General features: G+C 26.7%; 1 protein-coding gene and 3 non-coding genes across 4 annotated transcripts in view; 2 read left to right on the top strand and 2 right to left on the bottom strand.

Annotated features, from left to right (window-relative positions):
* The window catches only part of LOC132919685 (discoidin domain-containing receptor 2-like), a 251170-nt gene that overhangs the window by 106518 nt on the left and 121597 nt on the right, over positions 1 to 23055 (bottom strand). The window contains exon 4 of the mRNA XM_060981460.1: positions 9815 to 10046. Coding sequence (XP_060837443.1) covers positions 9815 to 10046 — 232 coding nt within the window. The remainder of the gene's footprint in view (positions 1 to 9814; positions 10047 to 23055) is intronic.
* Trnap-agg (transfer RNA proline (anticodon AGG)) lies at positions 32 to 103 on the top strand. The gene has a single exon. It is a non-coding gene; the product is annotated as a tRNA-Pro (tRNA).
* Trnap-agg (transfer RNA proline (anticodon AGG)) lies at positions 295 to 366 on the top strand. The gene has a single exon. It is a non-coding gene; the product is annotated as a tRNA-Pro (tRNA).
* Trnap-agg (transfer RNA proline (anticodon AGG)) lies at positions 4886 to 4957 on the bottom strand. The gene has a single exon. It is a non-coding gene; the product is annotated as a tRNA-Pro (tRNA).

Below are 23055 nucleotides of genomic sequence, written 5' to 3'. Positions count from 1 at the left end.
GAAGACGTCTTTCAGTTGGATCATCACGTGCGGCTTGGTGGTCTAGGGGTATGATTTTCGCTTAGGGTGCGAGAGGTCCCGGGTTCAAATCCCGGCCAAGCCCGAAAAATTTTTTTTAACTTTTTACTACTTTTTTTTGATTGATGAATCAATTTAACTTCAATAGAAATGATATCTTTGAACAAGTCATCGTATTTCATACGATATGTTTTTAATGTTTTGTGTTTTTAAATTTATTAATTATAGTTATTTTAGTTATTCTTATAGTTAAAAATATGAGTCAAATCATCACGTGGCTTGTTGGTCTAGGGGTATGATTTTCGCTTAGGGTGCGAGAGGTCCCGGGTTCAAATCCCGGACAAGCCCATCTCATTTTTTGCTTTTTTTCATAACAAAACAAACATTTTATATTTTATTTTAAAAATAATGCAATTTAATAATTATGTTTTTACTGTGATTATACGTATTATATTTTTTCATTATTATTGCAATTGTTTTACTATTTTATTCGTTTGAACACATAATTGCGTCAGTTTTTTTTTAAACAAGATGGACTACTTTAAGCATCTATTATTATTTTTTTTGGTCGGTTTACAATATCTATGAACATATAATAAAAATAATAAAAATACACACACGCACACACACACACACACACACACACATATATATATATATAATATATATGTATATAGAACACGTTTTATGTTTCCGTAAAATGTTCCGTCCGTAGAAAAAGCTTTCAATCAATACACCTACGTATCGTATCGTATTATATATTATATACATATATTACGTTATAAAATATAATACACGTCGGTATTACGAACGCAATAAAAACTTTTAACGGTTTGAAGAAATATGCGTTTAAGGTGTTTGCGTGTCGTTCAAATCATTATTTCTGGATCGTTATACGTTGGTACGATCTGTTTTTCAAAAGTATTCTGATAAATTTCAATATAAATGTCAACGTATTATTACGTATTCCGTATTCCAATACTATATTATTATCAATACGACTAAATTATATAGCATATTATAGACTATAGTATAGTACAAATAGTACAATGTACATTTAAGTATAGTATATTTCCTAGAATCAATAACTAATAAGTATAGAAGAGAATTATCAAAGAAAAATATAAAATAGGTAAAAGGAATTAAGGTTGGTGAATATCATTTTTATACATTTTTTTTTTTTATGTTATTTGGCCACACGTTAAAAAAATAATTTATAAGAATTAATATTATACAAATTTAAATATATATAATATAAAATATTTTTCATAATATAATTTAATATAGAATCAATCTATTTAGTATTTTTAATCACTATTCTATTATTCGATTATCTATAGCATCTGATAATTAAATTAAATTTATCATAAAATATCTTATTTTGCTCCTTATTTAGACTAAATGACGTAGTGGTTATGCACAGTAAACAGTTACTGTCATATACCGCCGTAAAATGTACATAAAATATGATATGCATGTTTTTAATTATATTATCAGCATCCATATATATATGATATATATATATATATATCAGTGGTTTTCAAACTTTTATTATACACGGCACACTGACCTTTTTTTTTAGATGAACAAAATTGTTTTGAATTAATTATAATTATATATACATTTAATAAGAAACGTATGATTGATGGGCTAACAAATATTTTTAATGCTTGGACGAATAGTTGACACATACCCGCATCTTTTATATCAAAATTCAATGCAATCGGTAATTTATGGAAAAATCGCGGCACACTTAGTGGATACTCGCGGCACGCCAGTGTACCGCGGCACCCAGTTTGAAAACCACTGATATATATAGACAGAGATAGACAGAGAGAGACAGAGAGACAGAGACAGTTAAAGTTGGTAAACTCTCAGTATTTTAACTATATGACATGCAGTAGGTATTGCAATTTGCAGCCTGTAAAACGATAAAAGATACACAAAAAGCAATCCATGCATGGTTTTGTGTATAAATAATATTTTAACATTATAACTAATACGAATAATTCAATAATACGATTGTAATATATTGTGTTGCACTAAGTAAACCGAATTTAATATTAAGTATTCAATACTATAATTATATACTAAGCAAGAACATTTTTACAGACTTATTTAATTGTGAAGTTTTAACACCTATAAAGTCACCTATAACATACTATTAAACATTTTTAAATTGTAGAGCGAAAAAGTTCTATATTCAAGTAAATAATATTTTAAATAATATTTTTGGTTTATGTATAGTAAAATAAAATATACGGCGATCCACTAAACATGCTCACCTTCATTTTTTCATTTAAACATGTCAGATTATGATTTTTCAACATTTTAAATATAGCTAGTAGTTATAAGTTACTAAAAAAATTAATATAAATTAATAATATTTTCAAGATACTATATAGCTCTCATATAATCTAAATATTCCAAACACATTATCGTCATTATCATGGATCTATTATTAATTCTAATTAGGTACACAAAATTAAATAGCTTAAAAAATACCTATTATACTTATTCGAATTTTGATTTTGACACGTAAGAATTTTAAACAATTTTCAGAAAAAATGATTTAATAAATAGTTACTATTTAATAAGGTGATTGTTATTTAAAAATAGAAGTTTCACTGGACACTCCTCGAGGCCTAAGTATAGTACGAGAAATCTCAAGAATTTAAAATATGGTCTTTTTATATTTAAAAATTTAAAAATAAGATTTTGAATAACTGCGTTATTTTAGAAAAAATGAGGTGATCAGGCTTGTTGAATCATCTGTATATTATCACAAATTTATAATACTAAAATATTTTGGTTTCTTAGTCTTCTTTTACACAGAACAACGAGGAGAGTTTTTGTTGTGATAATGTGATATCGTTTATTTTTAATTTAATTTCTATTTTCCAATACACACCGTATTAAAAAAACAAGTTGATGTTTACTGTTACATTTATATAGGCATCTATAAAAGTATAAACAATAAAGTGATTACGTGTAACAGCACGACTCACGAGTGCACAACAGACTAACTAACCGAGTCAGCCGACATCGTTTGCACTCGCATCCCCACCCATGCGGCTATGCGAACTGTGGTGGGAGATGTTGTGGATGTACCATATTATAGTAAGAATATACGGAATGTACAGAATTTTCGATTACACAATACACGTTTAAGAGAATAGTAGAAACACTAGAAACACTAGAAGCAGTAGTAGGAAATTATTCATATTTAAAACTTAAAAAACTTGACACATTTTGCTTCATAGCCCCACTTCAGTTTTCATTGTTAAAATTGTAATCCTTATTATATTTCTAATATTTTGATACATATTTCAATAATAATTGAAATGAATTGTAGTTTTAGTAGTTCATTAGTTTATGAACTGCGTAAAAAACAACGAAGTAGTGTACATGGTTTAAATCGGAAAATTCTGCTTCCATAATATTATTATATATTACAATGTCGAAGCGTTGCTTATTATTATTATTTAATTCAGTTCCTTTGGAGAGATCAGAGAACGTTTTAGTGGAATATTTCCATCGTATTATATCGAAAAATAAATAATCAAATAAATGTAAAATCGAAAACCTTGTCATTTTATAAATTATAAACAATAATATATAGAACAATGAATAATAATGAATGTTTAAAATATTACTTATATTCTTAATTAATAATTATAATAATAATTTATTGTATACGGTCAATGGTAATTACATTTTGTCTATTATTTTATAATTCCTGAGATAAGTATAAACTTAAAAAATATTTTTGATAAAACGATAGATTTTTACCTACTCTGTGTTTATTTAATCGAGTATCAAACGCCCGAGACTATATTTTTTTTTACAGCGAGGACAAATTCCTCTAAATTTGTTCTGCATACCAAATGTTTTAGAATAGAAAAAAAAATAAAGGCTTTATTAAATTGTTTTTAAACTAGTGATAGCTCACGGTAAAAATTCATACCGTTAAAGACATTATATTAAATTGCTTTAACAGTTTAACCATTAACTGAAAATGTCGTATAAAGATTACGATTGTTATTGAATCTTGATCCAGGTCACGTAAAAATGATAATACACACAACACACAAGTACACAATATAATGACGTCTGAAACTCTGAAGTAACAAAGTAACTATAATAGGTATATCAAATAATTATTTGGTTGTTCGTGAATTCGTTAAACACTTAAACCTTAAGATTAATAATGCTAACATACAATAATGGTGCATAATATTATACTCTGCAGTTTGATAAAATAAAATTGAATTTGTGTATAATTATATTTAAAATGAAGTACAAAACCTATAATATATGTTTTTGATTTTTTTGTGTTTAAAAATACAGTAAATATATTTGTATTTATATTTTTATTTTATCAAAACTAAAAATTATAAAAGCACATTTAACATTCAACATTAGCGTATTATAATTTTATTATATATGAATTATGATTATATGTATATGTACACAATTTATACACATTGCCAAGGATGCGGTCGCTTACTTTCTTTTTATTCAACTCTAATGGAAGCAGTACCTAAATTATATTATTTTAAATTGTATTATTACGATAGTACTGATAATAGAGAATAAAATTGTTTCCAGTTGTCATACAATTTTTTTTTTATTGTAATCTATTTCTTTTAGTTAATTATTTTTATTAAATACAAAATATAAATATAAGTACCTATATATTTATTTTTGTAAATATGAATAAAAAATATATTAACAGTTAATGAATTTATGATTTTCGTTATTTGTAAATTAATGTTAGAATTAAAAAAAAAAAAAATAAATTTGATCCGACTTATAAAATGTTAGAAAAAGGAAAAATAAGTAAAAAATTGAAAAAAATTTATTCGGGCTTGGCCGGGATTTGAACCCGGGACCTCTCGCACCCTAAGCGAAAATCATACCCCTAGACCACCAAGCCACATGAATGTTACCAACGAATAATGAGTCTTTCAAATAATCACCAGGTAATACCTATCTATGTTAGTTGTAAATAATATGTAATAATTTTTAATACCTACGATTATACACTTGTGTCTTGTACTTACAATAATACATGATTACGAACAAATGTATTTGATGTATATACAACGTATTAACTACTAAGCCACCTACCTTTAAGTTACACAATGTAGTAGTAGGTATATTGTATTTAATTTATTTAGAAAGTACCTACTTATTCTACCTGTGAACTACAGTAAATTTTATTTTTTCTCATTTTGAAATTTGATGAATAGATAGGTATCCACTACCTACTAACTAGTAATATAACTGTGGTAAACGCTTAAAACGTGTTTGTTGGTACTTCTGTAATACATTTTTAGATTGAAAATTGCTATTAAAGACTAAAGCGGTACCTATATAGGTATCTAATGTGTTTCTTTAGTTTTCAAATACTTACATAAAAATATGCAGTGAAAAAGTGGTAAAAAATATATTCGTAATCAACAATCATTTTGAAAACTGTTAAATCGAGTTTTAATCAGAATCTATACAAGGCACAATATAACCAAAGAAAAACCTGCATGCTTTCGACGTAGGTACTACTTACATTTTTATCTAAATAAAAATCTATGCTTAGCCCCCCCCCATCCTCTATTTACGTACTATTTTTGATTTTTCTAGTAGAGCCAAACAAAAATTTAGTAACAATACTAAACTTGTCTACGGTATAATTTTGTACAAAGTAACTGAGAAATTGAAAATTAATTAAATAATATATCAAATGTTCTTTAGAAATCAAGATATCACAGATAAATTAAATAGGTAGTGGTCGTTTTGTATCTTTAAATTATTTATCGTGTTAGATAATACTAGCGTTGGAATGAAAAAAATTATATTAATGTATCCACATTCCACGTACACACCATTATTGTATACACATTTTATATAGGAACACGTCCGCGTGTTTATAATGTCTATATACCTATCTAATTAATTACGCATTTATGCACTAATTCTCATTACGACAAAGATTTACTATGACTACTAGTACCACTAACGAATATTATAGTTTTCCAAAAATATACAAATAAACATGTTTTTCATCAACAACCGGCTTATAAAGCTGCTTTTAAAATCAAAACCGTGAGTATATACATAAAATGTGTGTATATGCGATATTCGCGTTGTCGAAGTAGCAAACGGATAAGACGTGCTCTTTTCTTTTATGATCTCACATCAAGAATATAGTTTACACATACACACACACACATATATTATATATATATATATATATGAATGCACTTAAGTCGTATAGCATATAGGTCAGAACCACTTTGATGTCAATACGTGATGACTGCACACGGCGCTGTTGCTATATGGAGGGCTTGACTCTTTTCCTTCTACAAGTTTTTAGGATTATCCCCAAAAACTTAATCGAATACGGGATTTGGAAATAGTCAAAATTCAATTTCAAATACTTTCACCACAAACAGAAATGTTGTTTCCACATCCCAGTGAATAAATATATTTTGAACAAATTTTTACAATACGACGCACACGCGCGATCTGATGTCTTATGTAGGTAAATAATAAATAACATAAAGTTTTCAACGAAATCGCTTAACGAATTCAATGTTTTTATGACTGGTTTTTTTTTTCAAGTAAATATTGTTCAAACGTAATTTTTTTTGTGTATACAAGCTCTACAACAAAATTGGCTATTATTATAGAACTATATATTTTGTTGGTTATACATTTTAGGTTTAAATATCAATTAAATATATTTTGTTATATTATTAATTTTCAAAATATGTTTAAGTATATATATTTTAATATTTTATATAAGTACAAATAATAAATATGTAAATGACTTAGGTTATGAATCAAAATTCTACTTAAAACTTACTAAAATACAAAAAAACTGATCGAAATTTTGTTGCAATGATTCCTGCATAGTGCAGACTGCTTGGAAAACGAGTAGACAATTCACTTGCCTTACAGCATGGGGTGAAAAAAAACTATTTATTTCGCTTCAACCGTCGTCGTCGTCGTGGTGCTATCAAATAATTGTGTAAATACAGTATATTGCAATCGTTTTCGTTCAATTTGACTCGTGTGCGTACGTGCAGTATTTAAATCAATGAAAATCTAATATATATATATATCGATCATTTTACATAATAGGTATACGCACTACGCGCGTGCATGCCCAAACGTCAACCCCGCGAATGGGACAACACCACGCGCATAGTAATAATATATTACAATGCAATTACGTTATAATGGACGGCAAAAGTCAATATTAATATACATTATGAGTGTAGTCATTTGAAATTGGAAACTGATTATGTATACGCTGAGCTATTAAAATATAATACAGCAGACATGTGCGGCTTGACTAGGTCGTTCCATTACGGGACGGATATTGTATAATATTATGTTTTGCCGTGTTAGCCGGTGTCACGAGGCAGTCACACAACAGTTATTAATTTATTATTAAAACGGAGAAAACGGTAGAAAACAATTTGCGTTCCCGACATACGGAGACTGCGGAGTGTCTGGAACTGGCGTTTTAAGGATTTCTTCCGTTAGAAATCATATGCAAAACTAGTATAACTTATATCAAACCATAGTCGATATCATGTATAGGATGGAAAATAATTAACTAGCCATCACGTCTCGTATATAGACCGTATAGTGACCATGAAATCATTTAAATTTCTCATAACGTCACATAATTTGATTCAAAACTATATTAATAAATTATTATAATATTATTATACGATGCATCCATGCATCACAACTATGTACACATCGCAATATGTAAGATTATAGTCTACGACAAAGGAACGAACAATTATCGCGTCATTTTTATTACTACTATAATTTCTCGAATCAAATAAATGATTTAATTTCTCAGTTATATTTAGGCCATATTAAACCATTAACCAACTATATGGTTTAATAACGTATGGTGTTGTACTCGAAGTACTTAAGAAAAACGGTAGGTACACTGTTCGATTTCAAAATCATCGGCGAAACAATAATATTATTTGATTCCGGAAACACACACTTGAATACACGGAGACAAAAATGTTATAATCTCATTCCCTAATGGCGGTGCATGCCACTGATACTGACACATCGTCGTGGTATGTACGATTCATATTATTTTCTGTCCTCTTAAATCGCAGACACACAATATTGTCTTGATAATTTATTCTATGTAATTTGTTTAACTTTGCTTTAAGCTTCTTCGGTGTACCTGTTTAAGTACTCAATTGATATTATTGATGTTTTATTTTAACTTATAAACAATTTGTAATAACCTCTTATACGTGCACGAAGTCACGAATGTTGTAACGTTTATTATAGTAATGCGATGTTGTTGACAGTAAGACTTGGCAGTAACAAAAAATAAAAATAAATTAGTGTTTACATTTTAGAAATAATAAATACACGTCTAATATATTTAGTGTTTTTTTTTTTTTTAATTATTAAGTGCGTTTTTATAGATGTACTTTGAAAATCAATAATTTACAATATACAACATATTCTCAAAATATATTTTTATTTATACATATCATAGTTTACATTATTATACCATGTAATACATAAATAAACGAGGTATCTTTTCAAATATTTTATGATAATCTATATTTTTTAATGCATTTTATTCTTGAAATTGTTCTATTTATTATAGTTAAATGAATATATTAATCGGTCTCAATCACTGTATAACACTCAAAAATAGAACATTATGGAATATCTTTCTTCTTCCATATTGATATAATCGGTCAAAAATGGTTTGAGAATACAATAATACAATATTATACCAACACTGCAGCTCTTTAATATCGAAAATATCATATTTTTCTATTAAATTTTTATATCGTTGACAATATCCTATGCCTATAACCTCTAGGATGTACCACCGTAGTAAAAAATATTATGATGGCTGACGGTCGATTTTCAGTCCTTGCCGTTCAATCATCGTCAGTATGTCATATCATCGTGTGGTGTTTTTATTTCATTTATTATAAATTATATATGGTCAATTTATCATTATAAATTATCTACATTTTAAAGCTACGAAATTTTCAAATTGTATACTAAACAATAGTAATACTACAATTATAAAATAACATAAAATGTTGATTAATAAAGTATTTCACTTGAATTATTTACTGATTATTTTATAGTATTTATATTTCTGTTGCGAATTTATAAACTTGCTCAATACAATATTGCACCAAACACTATAATAATAGATAATAAAAGCAATTTATTTAAAAAAAACTATAATACTTTTTTTTGTATATGCAAAATAAACATAAATTGATGGAAAAGTAACTTTAACCTGTCCTTGAAATGGAAAAGTTGAATAATATTTCGTTATATTATAGTATAGTTCGACGAGATATCTATTCATGCAGTTTTATAGAGCAAACAATGTGTTATTTCCTAAGATGATTTCAGCCCATCACATGTCTCGCGTTTATATCTTATAGTATCTTGTTGACATATACATATACGCGGTATTTCGTGCATTTTATTATAAGGACCGTCACAAATCGAAAAGCCCTAATACATTTCCTTTTTTTAAATTATATTATGTATTATTGTATCCAGAGAATTCGAGTAAATTGAATACGATACTTTTGTACCAATTCAATATATACGACGTACAGTAAACGTATTACTATTGCATCATGTCACATTATAAACGATTTATACGTCATGTCTGTCGTTATTTCTGCAGATATATATATAGTAATAATAATAATAATAATATTTCTATTAAAGTACGTAAAACAGCAATGGATGCACTTGCCTGTTTACCGTCTCTGCCTCTCCACCGCGTCCACTTATTGGAACCTGGCCGCCAATAGTCTATCATAATTTCTTCGACGAACTCTTTGCCGGACCCATTGCCGTATCGACCTTGGCTTTTGATGGCTGTAACCGCGTGCAAACCCTGCAGATTCACCTCCAAATACTGTCGACCATCGTTCGATATCATACCCTTCGGACACCAAGCGCCACCGCTACCTTCATATTTCAGTCTGGAAATTGAAAATGATTATTTTTATTAAATTAATGTGGCGTACGTTTTATTATATTTTAAACAGTAGTTTTTGTCTATTTGATATAATTTAAATATATAAAAAGTGATCATAATATTATATTAGAATAAAATATATAAGCTACAATATAAACGATATCGTTGAGTATGTATAACTAATAGTCTATCCAAAACGCCGTGTGGTCATATAAATACTATTTAAATTTTAAATCAATTGTACAATTTATTTTCATCATACATATTATGAGATTCAGTTAAAATTGTCATAGTAAGGATAATAAAAATTCCGGTAGAGTATTTCTAAATTTTTATGAAATTTAGAGTAGTTTTATTATACAATGTGAAAATAACATTAATTATTCCATGTTCGTAGATAGATTATGTTTACCTCTGTATTTAAATCCATAATTTTTATATGCATTTCATTCTAAATTAATGTATGACATATTACTACATTATAGATGCTTAATCTAATAATCTGATTCATTATTATAATATCTGTAATATTATAGTATTTTGTGTTTTTAGTCACATATTAAATTATTTAGTAAGTACGTCATCATAGTTTCCAATTATGAAAGTCTAATACAACATATTGCTATATTAAAATTCGGTAATTAAAATCTTCTAATTTAATATTTAAGCTAGCAATTATAGTGTGTTAATATAATGTGCTTACAGCTTACCATGTAATTTGAACATTCAGTAATATTTCACATTAAAATCAATCATCAGTTAAATCTCATTTCAGACTCAAAGCTAATTTAAGTAATATTATGTAAATAGAAACTACAAACTATTATTGTTCTTGAGATTTTGTTACATTATTTTAACTAATTAATTGAGAAGCATGTACAATGAATTATTATCGTCGATAAGAAATTGAATTTAAGAGTTTTATCGTAAACTTCAAACGTTTTTTCTTTTGTAACAAGCAACAATTTGTTACACAAAGTATTACAATAAGAAGTTGTAATGTGTTTATATCGGGTAAAGTTAGTATCTAGTGATACTATAGTATAAACTTATACCAATGTAAATTAATTAACATTTTATCGTGTGTAGGTACTACACCAGTATTATAACTTATTAAGTATGTGCACATATTATAAAAAAGTTTTGATTTTGTTTTAGCATTTATTTTAGTAGGTTCTCAATGATATGAATTTTTTTTTTTAATTAATAAAACGCACTGATGAAATGTAAAAATGAAAAATCCATTATCTAGCATTGAATTTCGAGCAGTACATGACTATTGCATTTTATACATAGTGATTCACCAAGCATGCTTACACCCATTTTTTCCTATAACAATGAATGTATTCAAAATTCGATTTTTGACGTTTTTAAGAGTATTAATTAAATTTTACGCTTTAAAAATATTTAGATTTTTCATACTGTTATTAAGGAGTGCACTGTCGTGGTGATTCAACTTTTTATTTTTTCTTATGAAACTCTTTCCACTTTTCTACAGTAAATTTATTAGCAGATAAATTTTCTGAAAATTTTGTTGTACCTAATAAAAATTTAAACGAATAGTTTTTCAATTATTAAAATGTATATACGTACTAAGGATAATAGTTCTTAAAAATTGTTATAGAAAATATAAATTAGATTTAATATTGAATCTTAATATTAATTACAAACATTTTACATTTTATAATAGTTTTAATACCTTCCAAAATACCAAATGAACCTAGCTGCTCAAAAACTATTAGTTCGAATTTTGATTTTGATACGTCAAAATTGTCTGTTAAATAAGTCACAATACAAAAAATAAGGAATAAGTTATCATTTGAAAAACGGATGTATATACCTGTATGAAAAAATAATCTACTACAAAAAATCTCAAGAAAATAGAAAAATATGGTCACTAGATATATTTAAAAATTCCTAAAATCAAATTTTGAATACCTAATACAGTGGAACCTTGATAACTCGAATCTCTATAAGTTGAATTTTCGATAACTCAAAAGAATTCCATGGCCCCTACATTTCAATTTATGATAACTTGATCGTCTATAAGTCAAATTGTTGATAACTGGAATTTTATTTTCGCCCCTAGCCGATTCGAGTTATCGAGGTTCTACTGTAATTGTATCTATTATTGAATAAAAAAAAGCCGGTAAGCATACTTTGCATCATTATAGCAGTCGTGCGGATAGATAGACTCAAAATTAATGTGAAAAAAATAATAAAACAGTCGTCTTACAAATGAGCCGTTCACCCATAAAAAATATGTATAACATAACCCGTGCACACGCATCGTAATATTTTAGACGCAAAAGTTTTACCCGAACCAGAGCGATCGCGACACGATGACGGAGCATTTTTACGTATAATAGTAACTGTACGGTAGGTGCGTTTGGAGTAGTGTTCGAGAGGGTCGCGATGGGTGGGTGTGAGATGACGTTGTGCACTATTTACTTATTGGAGGCGTGTTCCACGTGCATTGCATTCACGCACGACACGCCGAAAAACCGATGTGATGCAATTCGTCAACGTCGACCCGACAGGAGTTACGCGTGTATATACGCCTATACGATAATAATAATAATAATAATAATATATATATGTATAATATTGTTATACGGAGAAGAAGTCGAGTATTGGGAGACCTCATTTCTCGGTACAGTGTAATAGCAGTGGAAGAGCTGTATACAAGAACTGTGTCGATAAGCACTGTTGGATGCAACGGTATTTCGACGCTATCCGCTATCCCTCCATCAAAATTACTCGGAAACCGACAAGAAGATTTGATGGGATGGGTTAAGCTTGAAATTTAAAAAAATCAATAATAACGATAGCAATTTTGAACGGTTAAAATCCTCCGAGCGATATTTTAGTTTTTAAAAGATCACTGAAAACTAATCGACAATCCCGATGTTATCATCATATTATATGGTTATATTATATTATCATATCATACCTATATAATGTATACGACGCTTTGCAGTTTATCTAGATAGGTGTGCATAGTTTATTATACGTATTATAGGGATATTATTATCTCACGACAAAATACGATGCTATTTATTTATTTATGGTGCAATGATAGGTATTAGGTTTAAATAAGTGCGTGTCAATCAAGACACTAATTTAAATGTTATGTTAAGAAATTTTGGTTTTATGCAGAACCATCAATTACCATACTTATAACTTGAAAGATCAAAATTATTTAAAAAAGTACGGTCATCTATTTAATTTTTATGTTAATAATACTTAATGCTGTAAAAACAATTTGCAAATTGTATTACGCATACGCAAAATGAAAAAGGTTTACATTACATTTTTGTGAAAAGATACTATTCCCTAATTCTTCACTAAAACTCCTAAAATTGCAATCCGAGGTCACCGGACAGTAATATTTAATTTCTTCTTTAAAAGAAAACGCACTGTAACTATATACACGTATAATACTATTTATAGTATACGTGATGTTGTTATATTTTTTTTCGTTTATTCTAAATAATAGGTATAGTACATTTTCCGGAGTTTTATATGATTTCTTTTGTTTTTCAAAAACGGCCATTTTGCGTTGTTTTTATGCCGCAATCTTATATTGTATGACTATTAAAGGCAAATTACCACGAACGATTATAAGTTTTTTATATTAACAATAGCATCTGTAGCTACTGTGGTTTGTGAGTGATTTATATAAATGTATAATAATAAATTATCTACTTAGATACTTTTAGATACAGCTTACATTTTCATGAAGTGATACGTTTTTATTTTTTATACATTTTACTAACAAGTGTTTTATTTATAATTTATTATGTATAAGATCCATTAAACTGTATTAAAAAAAATGTAACAGAGGATTACATTAGCTTTTAATGATATCCTCATCATTTTTTTTAACGGACAATTTGAATGACCATGTAGACGTATATGATACATTATTAATGGGTAATGGGTATATTTATATATTTTTATTAATATTATTGTGTAGGTATTTGGTCTTTTGTGTTATATATACAGTGCCATACTTCTATGTATAATATATATTTATATGGTTTAATACTGTAATTAATATTATGTACACTGTCTTACAATATTATCACACAGATACAACTAACGATTTAGCTGTTTACTCATGAAATGCAATTCACATTAATTATTTTTTTTCATTTGATCCTTTAGATTTATTTCAGTTTTTTTTTAATTCATATGCACTTTTTCATTTCTTAAGAAAAATATATATTTAAAAATTATTATCATATAGTTTATCCTTTTTCATAATATATTATATAACTGACTACACTCAACATCGGATATCATATTTAATCTATATCTTTTAAATTTTATATTACCTACTAAATTTTACGTTTTAGTTTATTATTGTCTAATGAAGTTTGCACATGATACTAAACTTTGATGAGTTCCAAATAACAAATGTTTTAAGATATTATTACATAGGTATTAGGTATGTTTAACGTTGATTAAGTAATTAATTCTTGACTTTTAAAGAAACCTATGAACAAAAAATGAAATTAATTAGAACTATTCAGTAAAAAATAAAATTATATAAATATAGATTTGTTTCAGTTTATATAATATTATAATACACCCAATTTTTTTTGTTACAATTGGTAACTATTTTTTATGTAATATCACCGTTGAAAAAAGTCACTACTTTTTACTTAACTTTATACTGTTTGTTTATAAATTAATTGAATTTAAGAAGTTGTATCTCTTAGAACAACTCTAAACTAAAGGCTAAAAAGGGATATAATTTATTCATCAATAAAATTCACCTTCTAAAGAAACTTGGTATAGTCCCAACGTTCACTACCAGTCTACAATTTAATTTAATTTTAATCAACGTTAAATGCGTTGTATTAATAATTAATTTTTGACGTTCTATTCCTATAGGTTGTTTCAGTGCAAATAGTAGTACCCAACGTACTACTATATAAAACGTACTACATCAATTGATTTTATTAGTTCTAAATGTTAATTAAAACTAAGAATTGTAATGAATGTATGAAATTATTACCATGACTACAGAAATAAAAATTTACAAAAGATGACATATGTGTAGCATTATTGACATCAATAGTTGATATCAATCAATATAATATATAATTGAATATTTATGATTCATTTAAAAATTATTAATAATTGTTAAAATATTAATACTTAAAATCAAATTTATTTTGCCGTTAAAATTGTTTTATGTACTTTTATTTAAAAAAAATATTCATCAAAAATAATATCGCATATAATTATACAAAAAGGATTTTCCTTTAAACTAATATAACTAGTTTTAATTTAATTTATCTTAGTTTCATATTGCATTAAAATATATTATTAATATATTTTATATGCTTACCTATAATTCTACAGATAAATTAAAATATTTTAATTTAATTTATATGTTTTACATGTCAATTATCTGTGATGCTATGTACAAACGAAATGTATATAATATATTTTTTAATTAAACAAATTAATACTTGAATATGCACACAAAAATTTTAAATTTCAACGTAATTTTATTATTTCAAATTTAACTATTTTTTATTACAATAATTTTAAAATATAACAGGCAATATTATAGTTGTAATAAATTTAAATAGTTAAATAATTAAAATAATAAATTAAATTTTTATTGAAGTTGAATAAGTTTTTTTATGTGTTAATATACTATAATATACAAATGTTAAACTGATTTGTTTTTCGTTAACTTATTAGATTTAAATTAAATTAAATTTAAATAACGTAATAAAAACTGACTTAATTAAGAATATACATTCACAATATCAATAATAATTCAGTTATTTTCTCGAAAGTCTTCAATAAATATTTGTGATTTTCAATACATATTTTCATTGTTGAATTCAATACACTAATACAGAACTAATTTATTTGCTTCAGTATTCGACATAAGGGTGGGCCTAGATTCCAATCATAGTTTATTACTCTTTCTATTTTACGATCATGATTAAAGTACAATATTTTTATTTATTTATTATTTTATTAAATTAATTGTAAGAGCTTAGTTTAGTTTGTTACTAAAATAAAAAACAAATTAGTAAAAATAATAATATAAAAGGTACACCATAATATAATATACTCGTATAATTATAATTATAAACATATTTAAGTTAATATTGTTTATAAATTATAATAATCAGTACAAGCACTTAAAATATGTGATATTCTATTCAACAGTAAAAAAACGTTGATCCTTATTTCGAAGAGCAAGCATAAACATATAATAATTATCTTCTGTATTAAATCGATACTTAAATATTATTCCATAAATGTAATATAGATTATCCAAGGTACCCTTTTCAATTGCAGAAAATGGAATTTAAAAATATTACGAGTATATTCACTTGAACCCAAAATACATCAGAATCAATAATTTCTACCGACGGGTTGACACGAATATATACCTACCTATCGGACAAAGTTTGACCCTTTGCAGTTTAGTGGTTCAGCGGTCTTTGGATATTTCTAATGATTTGCATTGAAAAAAAAAAAAACGTTAAAACGTTGATTTAAAAAAAAGTATACATTACATATTTATTCAAGTACTTTAAACGTGTTCCAATTGATTGGTATTAGCAAGTAAAACAAAAATAAACGTATAATGTGACGGTTGTTCCCCGGTTCCTGAAACGTTGTAACTTATTTTCGATAGCTATGTTGGTGAAACACTAATATATTTATAATAGCATCAAATGCTATGCATTTTTTGTGTTCTCTGGCTTAAAAAAAAAAATCGCATAAAACATTATATTATATGTATACCTTTCCATAAGAGTACATACGCACTTATTATTACGAATCAATATATTTCACACTTTTATCCGTTACGGTTACCGATTTCATACCTTAAAAGTCATTATAGTAATTTATATATAGCACAAAAAACGCATGTACGTAAAAACATATTCATATAGTTAAATACACGTCGGGATTTTTTTTTATGCGTTTTTGATTTGTTGTTCGAATTTAATAACGACAGCGATCAAAACGAAAAACGACAAGTTAAAGTGAAGAGTTAGGTAATACAGGCAGGATAAATTCGAAGTGGTGGTTTGTATTGCAGGTCAGCAATTAGAGCCCGGGATGTAATCTAACATCTGACGGCTTTTCACTAAAGTGTCAAGCCGGGTTAATGAGAAACTAACCAACGTCCCACGGCCACGAATTTGTGGACCAGTAAAAGTCAAAAGAATAATGAGTTATTATATTTTTTTCGTTTTTTTTTGTTGTTATTAATTTTATTTTAAACTAAAACGCTGAAGGAACTGACAATGTTCTTACAGCTACATTAAACTCTTTAAACTAAAAATGTGCTATAAAAGTAAAAGCAAAAAAATAACATCAAATAATGACAGTGTTTCATGAGTGTACTTGAAATAGTAATTGAAAAAAATTAAGTTCTAAAAAAATGTCCTTGATTATGATACCTACTTTTAAAGAGATGAGTGTGCTTTTATTTTAAGATAAAATCATTAAAATCTATTTAGAAAATTGATTGTATACATTTATTTAATAATAAAGATAAAGAAATAGAATATCAAGTATCAGACATTCATCTATATTTATTTGGATTTAGCATGACGCAAATTTACCTATTTGATTCAACAAGTATAATATATAAAATATAACATAATACCTATACATTTTAAATATAAAATAACAATTGTGTTGTGATACGCTCAGATAATTATAAAATAAACTTAAATACATTTTTTCTAGATTCTTAAAAGAAAAACCATATATTTAAAGTTAAGCTAGATTTAAAAAAAAATAAAGCTTTACCAGTCATGGCCATTTGAGATGGATATTAATATTAAATATGCAAAGCTGGCTCAAGATTTAAAAAAAAAATAATAAAAAAAACCTAAATAGAACTCGAGACTTGGCAGAACAACCATAGAATATACGACAGCGGGTTATTAGAAAGATATTCTATAATGGGCAGAGACGGGGCTCAAATACGAAGCAAGGAAATAAAAGCTCAGGCTCGTACAAGTATAATATAAATGGATTTGCGTCCTAACAAACACATTAAATTATAAAAGAACAAATATATAAATAATCGATATTATTATACTACTTTAAACAATGGAATATTTTAATTTATTTACTAAAGAACACTGTTAACAGGCGTATATTATTTACGGGAAGGGGGCACGTATATGGAGGAGATGGAATTCGTTGACCTATATTATTTAAAATAATGTTTTGCATTCCATAAAAATATAATAATGTTCATAGAGATATTTTTATTATGCAGAACATGCGTCTATAATATTTGACTTCAAATGCTTTGAAGACGAGTATCTAATACATCTAATAACATTATTAATTAATACTTAATTGTCAATTGTTGATTCAGAGAAAGTAAAGTTGAGATCTTCTAAATGTATACACAATTTCTTAAATAATAATTAATAATTTGAATAGCTATACCCTCTAATAATTATTCTAACGGTCTAGTACGTTAGAACTAATGAAATGGATGGCCTTATTTGCATGCCATCACAGTTTAACAATTGTTGTGCTAGATTAAGTTATTGCTGAGTTAAACCTAAATAATATAAAACTGGATTTTTATACATAAATAATATAATAAAGTAATAACTACTAGATAATGCTTAAATTTCACATATATTATTTTGTAACTACATTGAATATAATATAAGTTAACTAAAACTATACGTTGGTACTAAATTTATATAATATAAAATATACTTAATGGTATAAAAAAGGCATTACATTTTTATTTAGCAAAACATTTAACCAGAGTTGCATATATATATGTTACGGCTAAAGTCCGAATTAAGCTAATGTGCATATTATCCAATCTCGGATTTTAGCCGTGAATAAAAACTATTAGGAAATGGATTATGTAGGTATACATTACCCGGCTAAAGTAACTTTAGCCATCGTGTTGTAGCTAATGTAAAATATTATTAATAAATTCATAATATATAATATTTTATTTCAATAAAATTAATTAATATAAGTTAACAATTAAATATTAAACTACATTTGATGCAATATTAACTTTATTTCTATTTATTAGATAACATTATTTTTATTATTTATTTAAACATGGTAAACTTTGATGACATTTAGAATTGCATAAAATCAGTGAGTGGCGTCATTTCAATTTTTTTTTTAAATATTACACATGGCATATAGATAGCAGGCCATTTAAGTGCAAGCCACTATCAACTATACAGGCCAATTAATTTATAATCATGGGCCAAATTACCACAATATTGGATTTTAAATACGCATATGTATACCCTGCATGTGCGGTCCAAACAACGCCACTGCATAAAATGCCAGATGCTTTGCATATGCATTTATTTGTTTTGCAATTTGATTTATATGCACAACGTTGATAATCCTGATCACCTAACAATAATGATATATTTGTTGCGATTTCTCTTAACAATTTTTTTGTATTTGACACCTCGTCTACTGTAATGAATGGCTAAGAACAAACATCAAATTGAGACCTAGTGTAATTTTTTCTATCGTTCCTTCGTTATTACCTAGTTCATAGTATTTATTTGTATTTATTTTTAGTATTAAATTTAGTGCTGTTGAAAATATAATTATATAATAATATATTTTTTTTTACATTTTTTCTATCCAATTACTTCATCCATCAATCAATGGCTAATGTACAAAATATCCGGTTAATATACGAAACTATGATTCTAAATGTTAAGTGTTTACTTTATCCATCTAATATGGATTATGTGCGCATTATCCGGATAATGTTCACTTTAGCCGTAACATATATATATTATATATTATATTATTTAGTAATTCAATTTATGTTTATACTATTCTAAAGCAAACTTTGGTTCTGTTATGTATATCAAACTAAATGTAGGTATTTAACTTAATATATTTAGAATATTATAGAATATTAATTTCCAAGGGCCAGTGATAAATTATATTAAGTATAAAATTTAGTGTCCAAGAAAGAAATGTTTAAAAATTGAAAAAGTATTTATTCTCTAAGTACACAAACAGTAGCTTTTCAGCAGTTCACATCGTAGCTATATAGAAGTTGTTGATCGAAGACAATCCAGGAGAAAGCTAACTATTTTGGGATTCACGTTTACTTCACCACAAACGGGGCAAAACAAGGAAATATCATAGTTCATACCTCCTCTTGGGATTACATTATTACCCAAAGGCTGACCACAACGCCCTTCTGTAAAAGCTCCTAAGGCTATTTGTGAACAGGCAAAAGGTGTTTGCTATCCCCAGACGGTCGATAACCAGAGTCATAGGGTCAAATGCGGTATTTACCCATTTACAATCAACAATCGGACCTTGACATAACGTCTATCTATCATTTATAAAAAAAAAAATATTTATTTTAATGTTTAAACTAATAAATATGTAATCAATTATTTATTTTCTGATGAAAAAATATCAACAAATGGCCAAATGTCGAAAGTGAAATGAATCGATATACTACTATCGCCCATCATACTTCCTAGTTTTGTAAAATGTTGGTTGTTCTATATGGACACCAAACATTAAAATGTCCAATTAATTAATTTCAAACAATAACTAAATTCTTTACTTCCTATATTAATATTAAGTCAACATCAAATTTTCTTAGAAAACCTTTTTTTACGATTTACTTTTATGGAATAAATGTAAAAATAATATTTATAATGATTTTTAACATTTATTTTTATTAGTCACATACTCACATATAATAAAATGAAAGATGAATAAAATTTTAAACACAAATTGTGTTAATAATAATATTATAAAAATAAAGTTTAGTCATTATTCATCATTATCACGGTAACACGTTCATCTTACTATGGCTTGGAAAATTACATAAAATAACATTTTTATTTTTACATCTACACATTATTAGATATTACAAAATATACCAATATGTTATGTACGAGTACATATAACGGCTGTGAAGCCTCATTGCTTAATTTATGTACACTACGCTGAAATGTCTGCTGTTGTACTAAATTAATCATTACTCACTTATTTGACATTTATAGATATTTTTTTGCACGTTTTGTAATAGTGTTAATTAATTTCATAATGCTATCTGTATATCAACAATACTAAGAGTCTACAGATCTTATATATTTAATAAATCACAATGAATATTAGGTAAAATATAATCTAATACAAGGCGTCATTAATTAGTTCATATTGGTTCACTATACTGATGTTTGCTGCATCAAAATTCGCAAAATTCCAAGATACCTATGACGAATTACTTATATGTTACTTGATATTTCTTTAAGGAGAATTCTTTTCAATTGTCATTCTACAAAGCCACTCTAAAATATTATAAAAATTAATAAATCAATCTTCATTATTATTATAAAATTGGCTTTTTTTTTAACTAACTCAAAATAATGAAGTTGAATTTTCTCATTAGAATATAGATTGTGTAATATATAATACATAATCAGAGATGGGGAGTATAATGCACATATTATATTGATGTACTATACAATTGCTTAAATTTAAAAAAGTTATATTTTTGATAAATCACCTAACATATACTTATTATAAGTAAGACATATTATTTGTCTACTATTTTAAATGATTAACAATAAAAATAATAATAATAATAAATAGTCTGGTTGTAGAGGTCTTAAAAATTAATTTTTATAATAATTATCTAGTTAAAAATTAAATAATTGGATACAATGCAAACCTAGTAATTTGTTTCATTGCTAAAGAAAACTGTATTAAATATTCAGGGAGACTGTCTAGTGTCTGAAAGTAAATGAAACATAATATATTAATTAAGTATATAAATGACAATAATATGTGTGTGTAATCACTGAAACAAATATTTTAATTGTATAGTAAAACTATATAATATCTACTATAACAATAATAATTAGTTTAATATAAAGGACATAAACCAAAGTCATTCACATGTGATTAAACACCTTCTATAAATAAACACACGGATATACAGTAATATTATTTTAAATTAAATCGAGAAGGAGTGGGTAATAAAATAAAGTGCTTGGCAGCTCAGTGAATAGACTACTCAACCGGCTATTCGATAGGTTCCGATTCGAATGCGGTCCGACCATCTATCTTTATGTCTACCCTACAAATGCGTGGTCAATGGAGTATTAAGAATCGTTGGAAATTATTGAGGGACATGGGTATTAAAAATCTAAGGAAATAATATTTTTATATAAGATAAGTGATAACGGAGAGAAACGATGATTAATAATAAGTCCGTATTTACAAGCAGGTACATAGGCGGGTATTAACACCGGGAAGCGAAAAAGTAAATAAACACAAGTAGTTGGACAATTGGAAAAAATAAGATGTCAGACTAGCGTCTATGCGAAGAACGGACTAAATTTTTTTAGTGCAAGCTAAATAACATTATTGTGTTGTATAACTATTGGATTAGCTGGCCATATTACACAATAGGTATGAGACTCTAGTTCGATAAAAGATTGTTAGACACGTTTCAGGAAACAATAGCTGTAAAAAAAAAACAAAAAGAAAAAGAAAATGTAGTTACACAAAAAGTATATATTATATAAGAGGAATAGGGTATAGAGTAAAGAATGATGTAGTCGGGTAGAAAAGTTCAAATACCAAGAATCCGTGTTTCAAAGGAACGAATCGTAAAATATGTTATGCATTGAATCGAATAAAATAACGAAGATTTATAGTAATTCTGTACGAAGAAATGAATACAGCTAGAATAAAAAATATAGAAGAAATGTTCTTTACATTAATAGAGTTCGTGGTAAAACGTTAGTTAAAGGATCAAAGGGGAGGCAGAGTACAAATATATTTGGATAAAAACGTGGCTAATAAGTTACGACTATAATAATTATTGTTTAGTATTAAACACATTAACTGAAGAGTGAAAACTTAATTCAAGACCTAATATACCGAAGTAAATGAGGAGCAGTAGTAATTTCAAGTAGGTATTTAAAAAGTGTAAAATAATTAATTATGGTGGC

The sequence above is a fragment of the Rhopalosiphum padi genome, chromosome 2 (assembly GCF_020882245.1).
Source record: "Rhopalosiphum padi isolate XX-2018 chromosome 2, ASM2088224v1, whole genome shotgun sequence".
Lineage (NCBI taxonomy): Eukaryota > Metazoa > Arthropoda > Insecta > Hemiptera > Aphididae > Rhopalosiphum > Rhopalosiphum padi.
The sequence above is the reverse complement of the archived record's forward strand: the minus strand, read 5'-3'. Positions and strand labels throughout refer to the sequence as shown.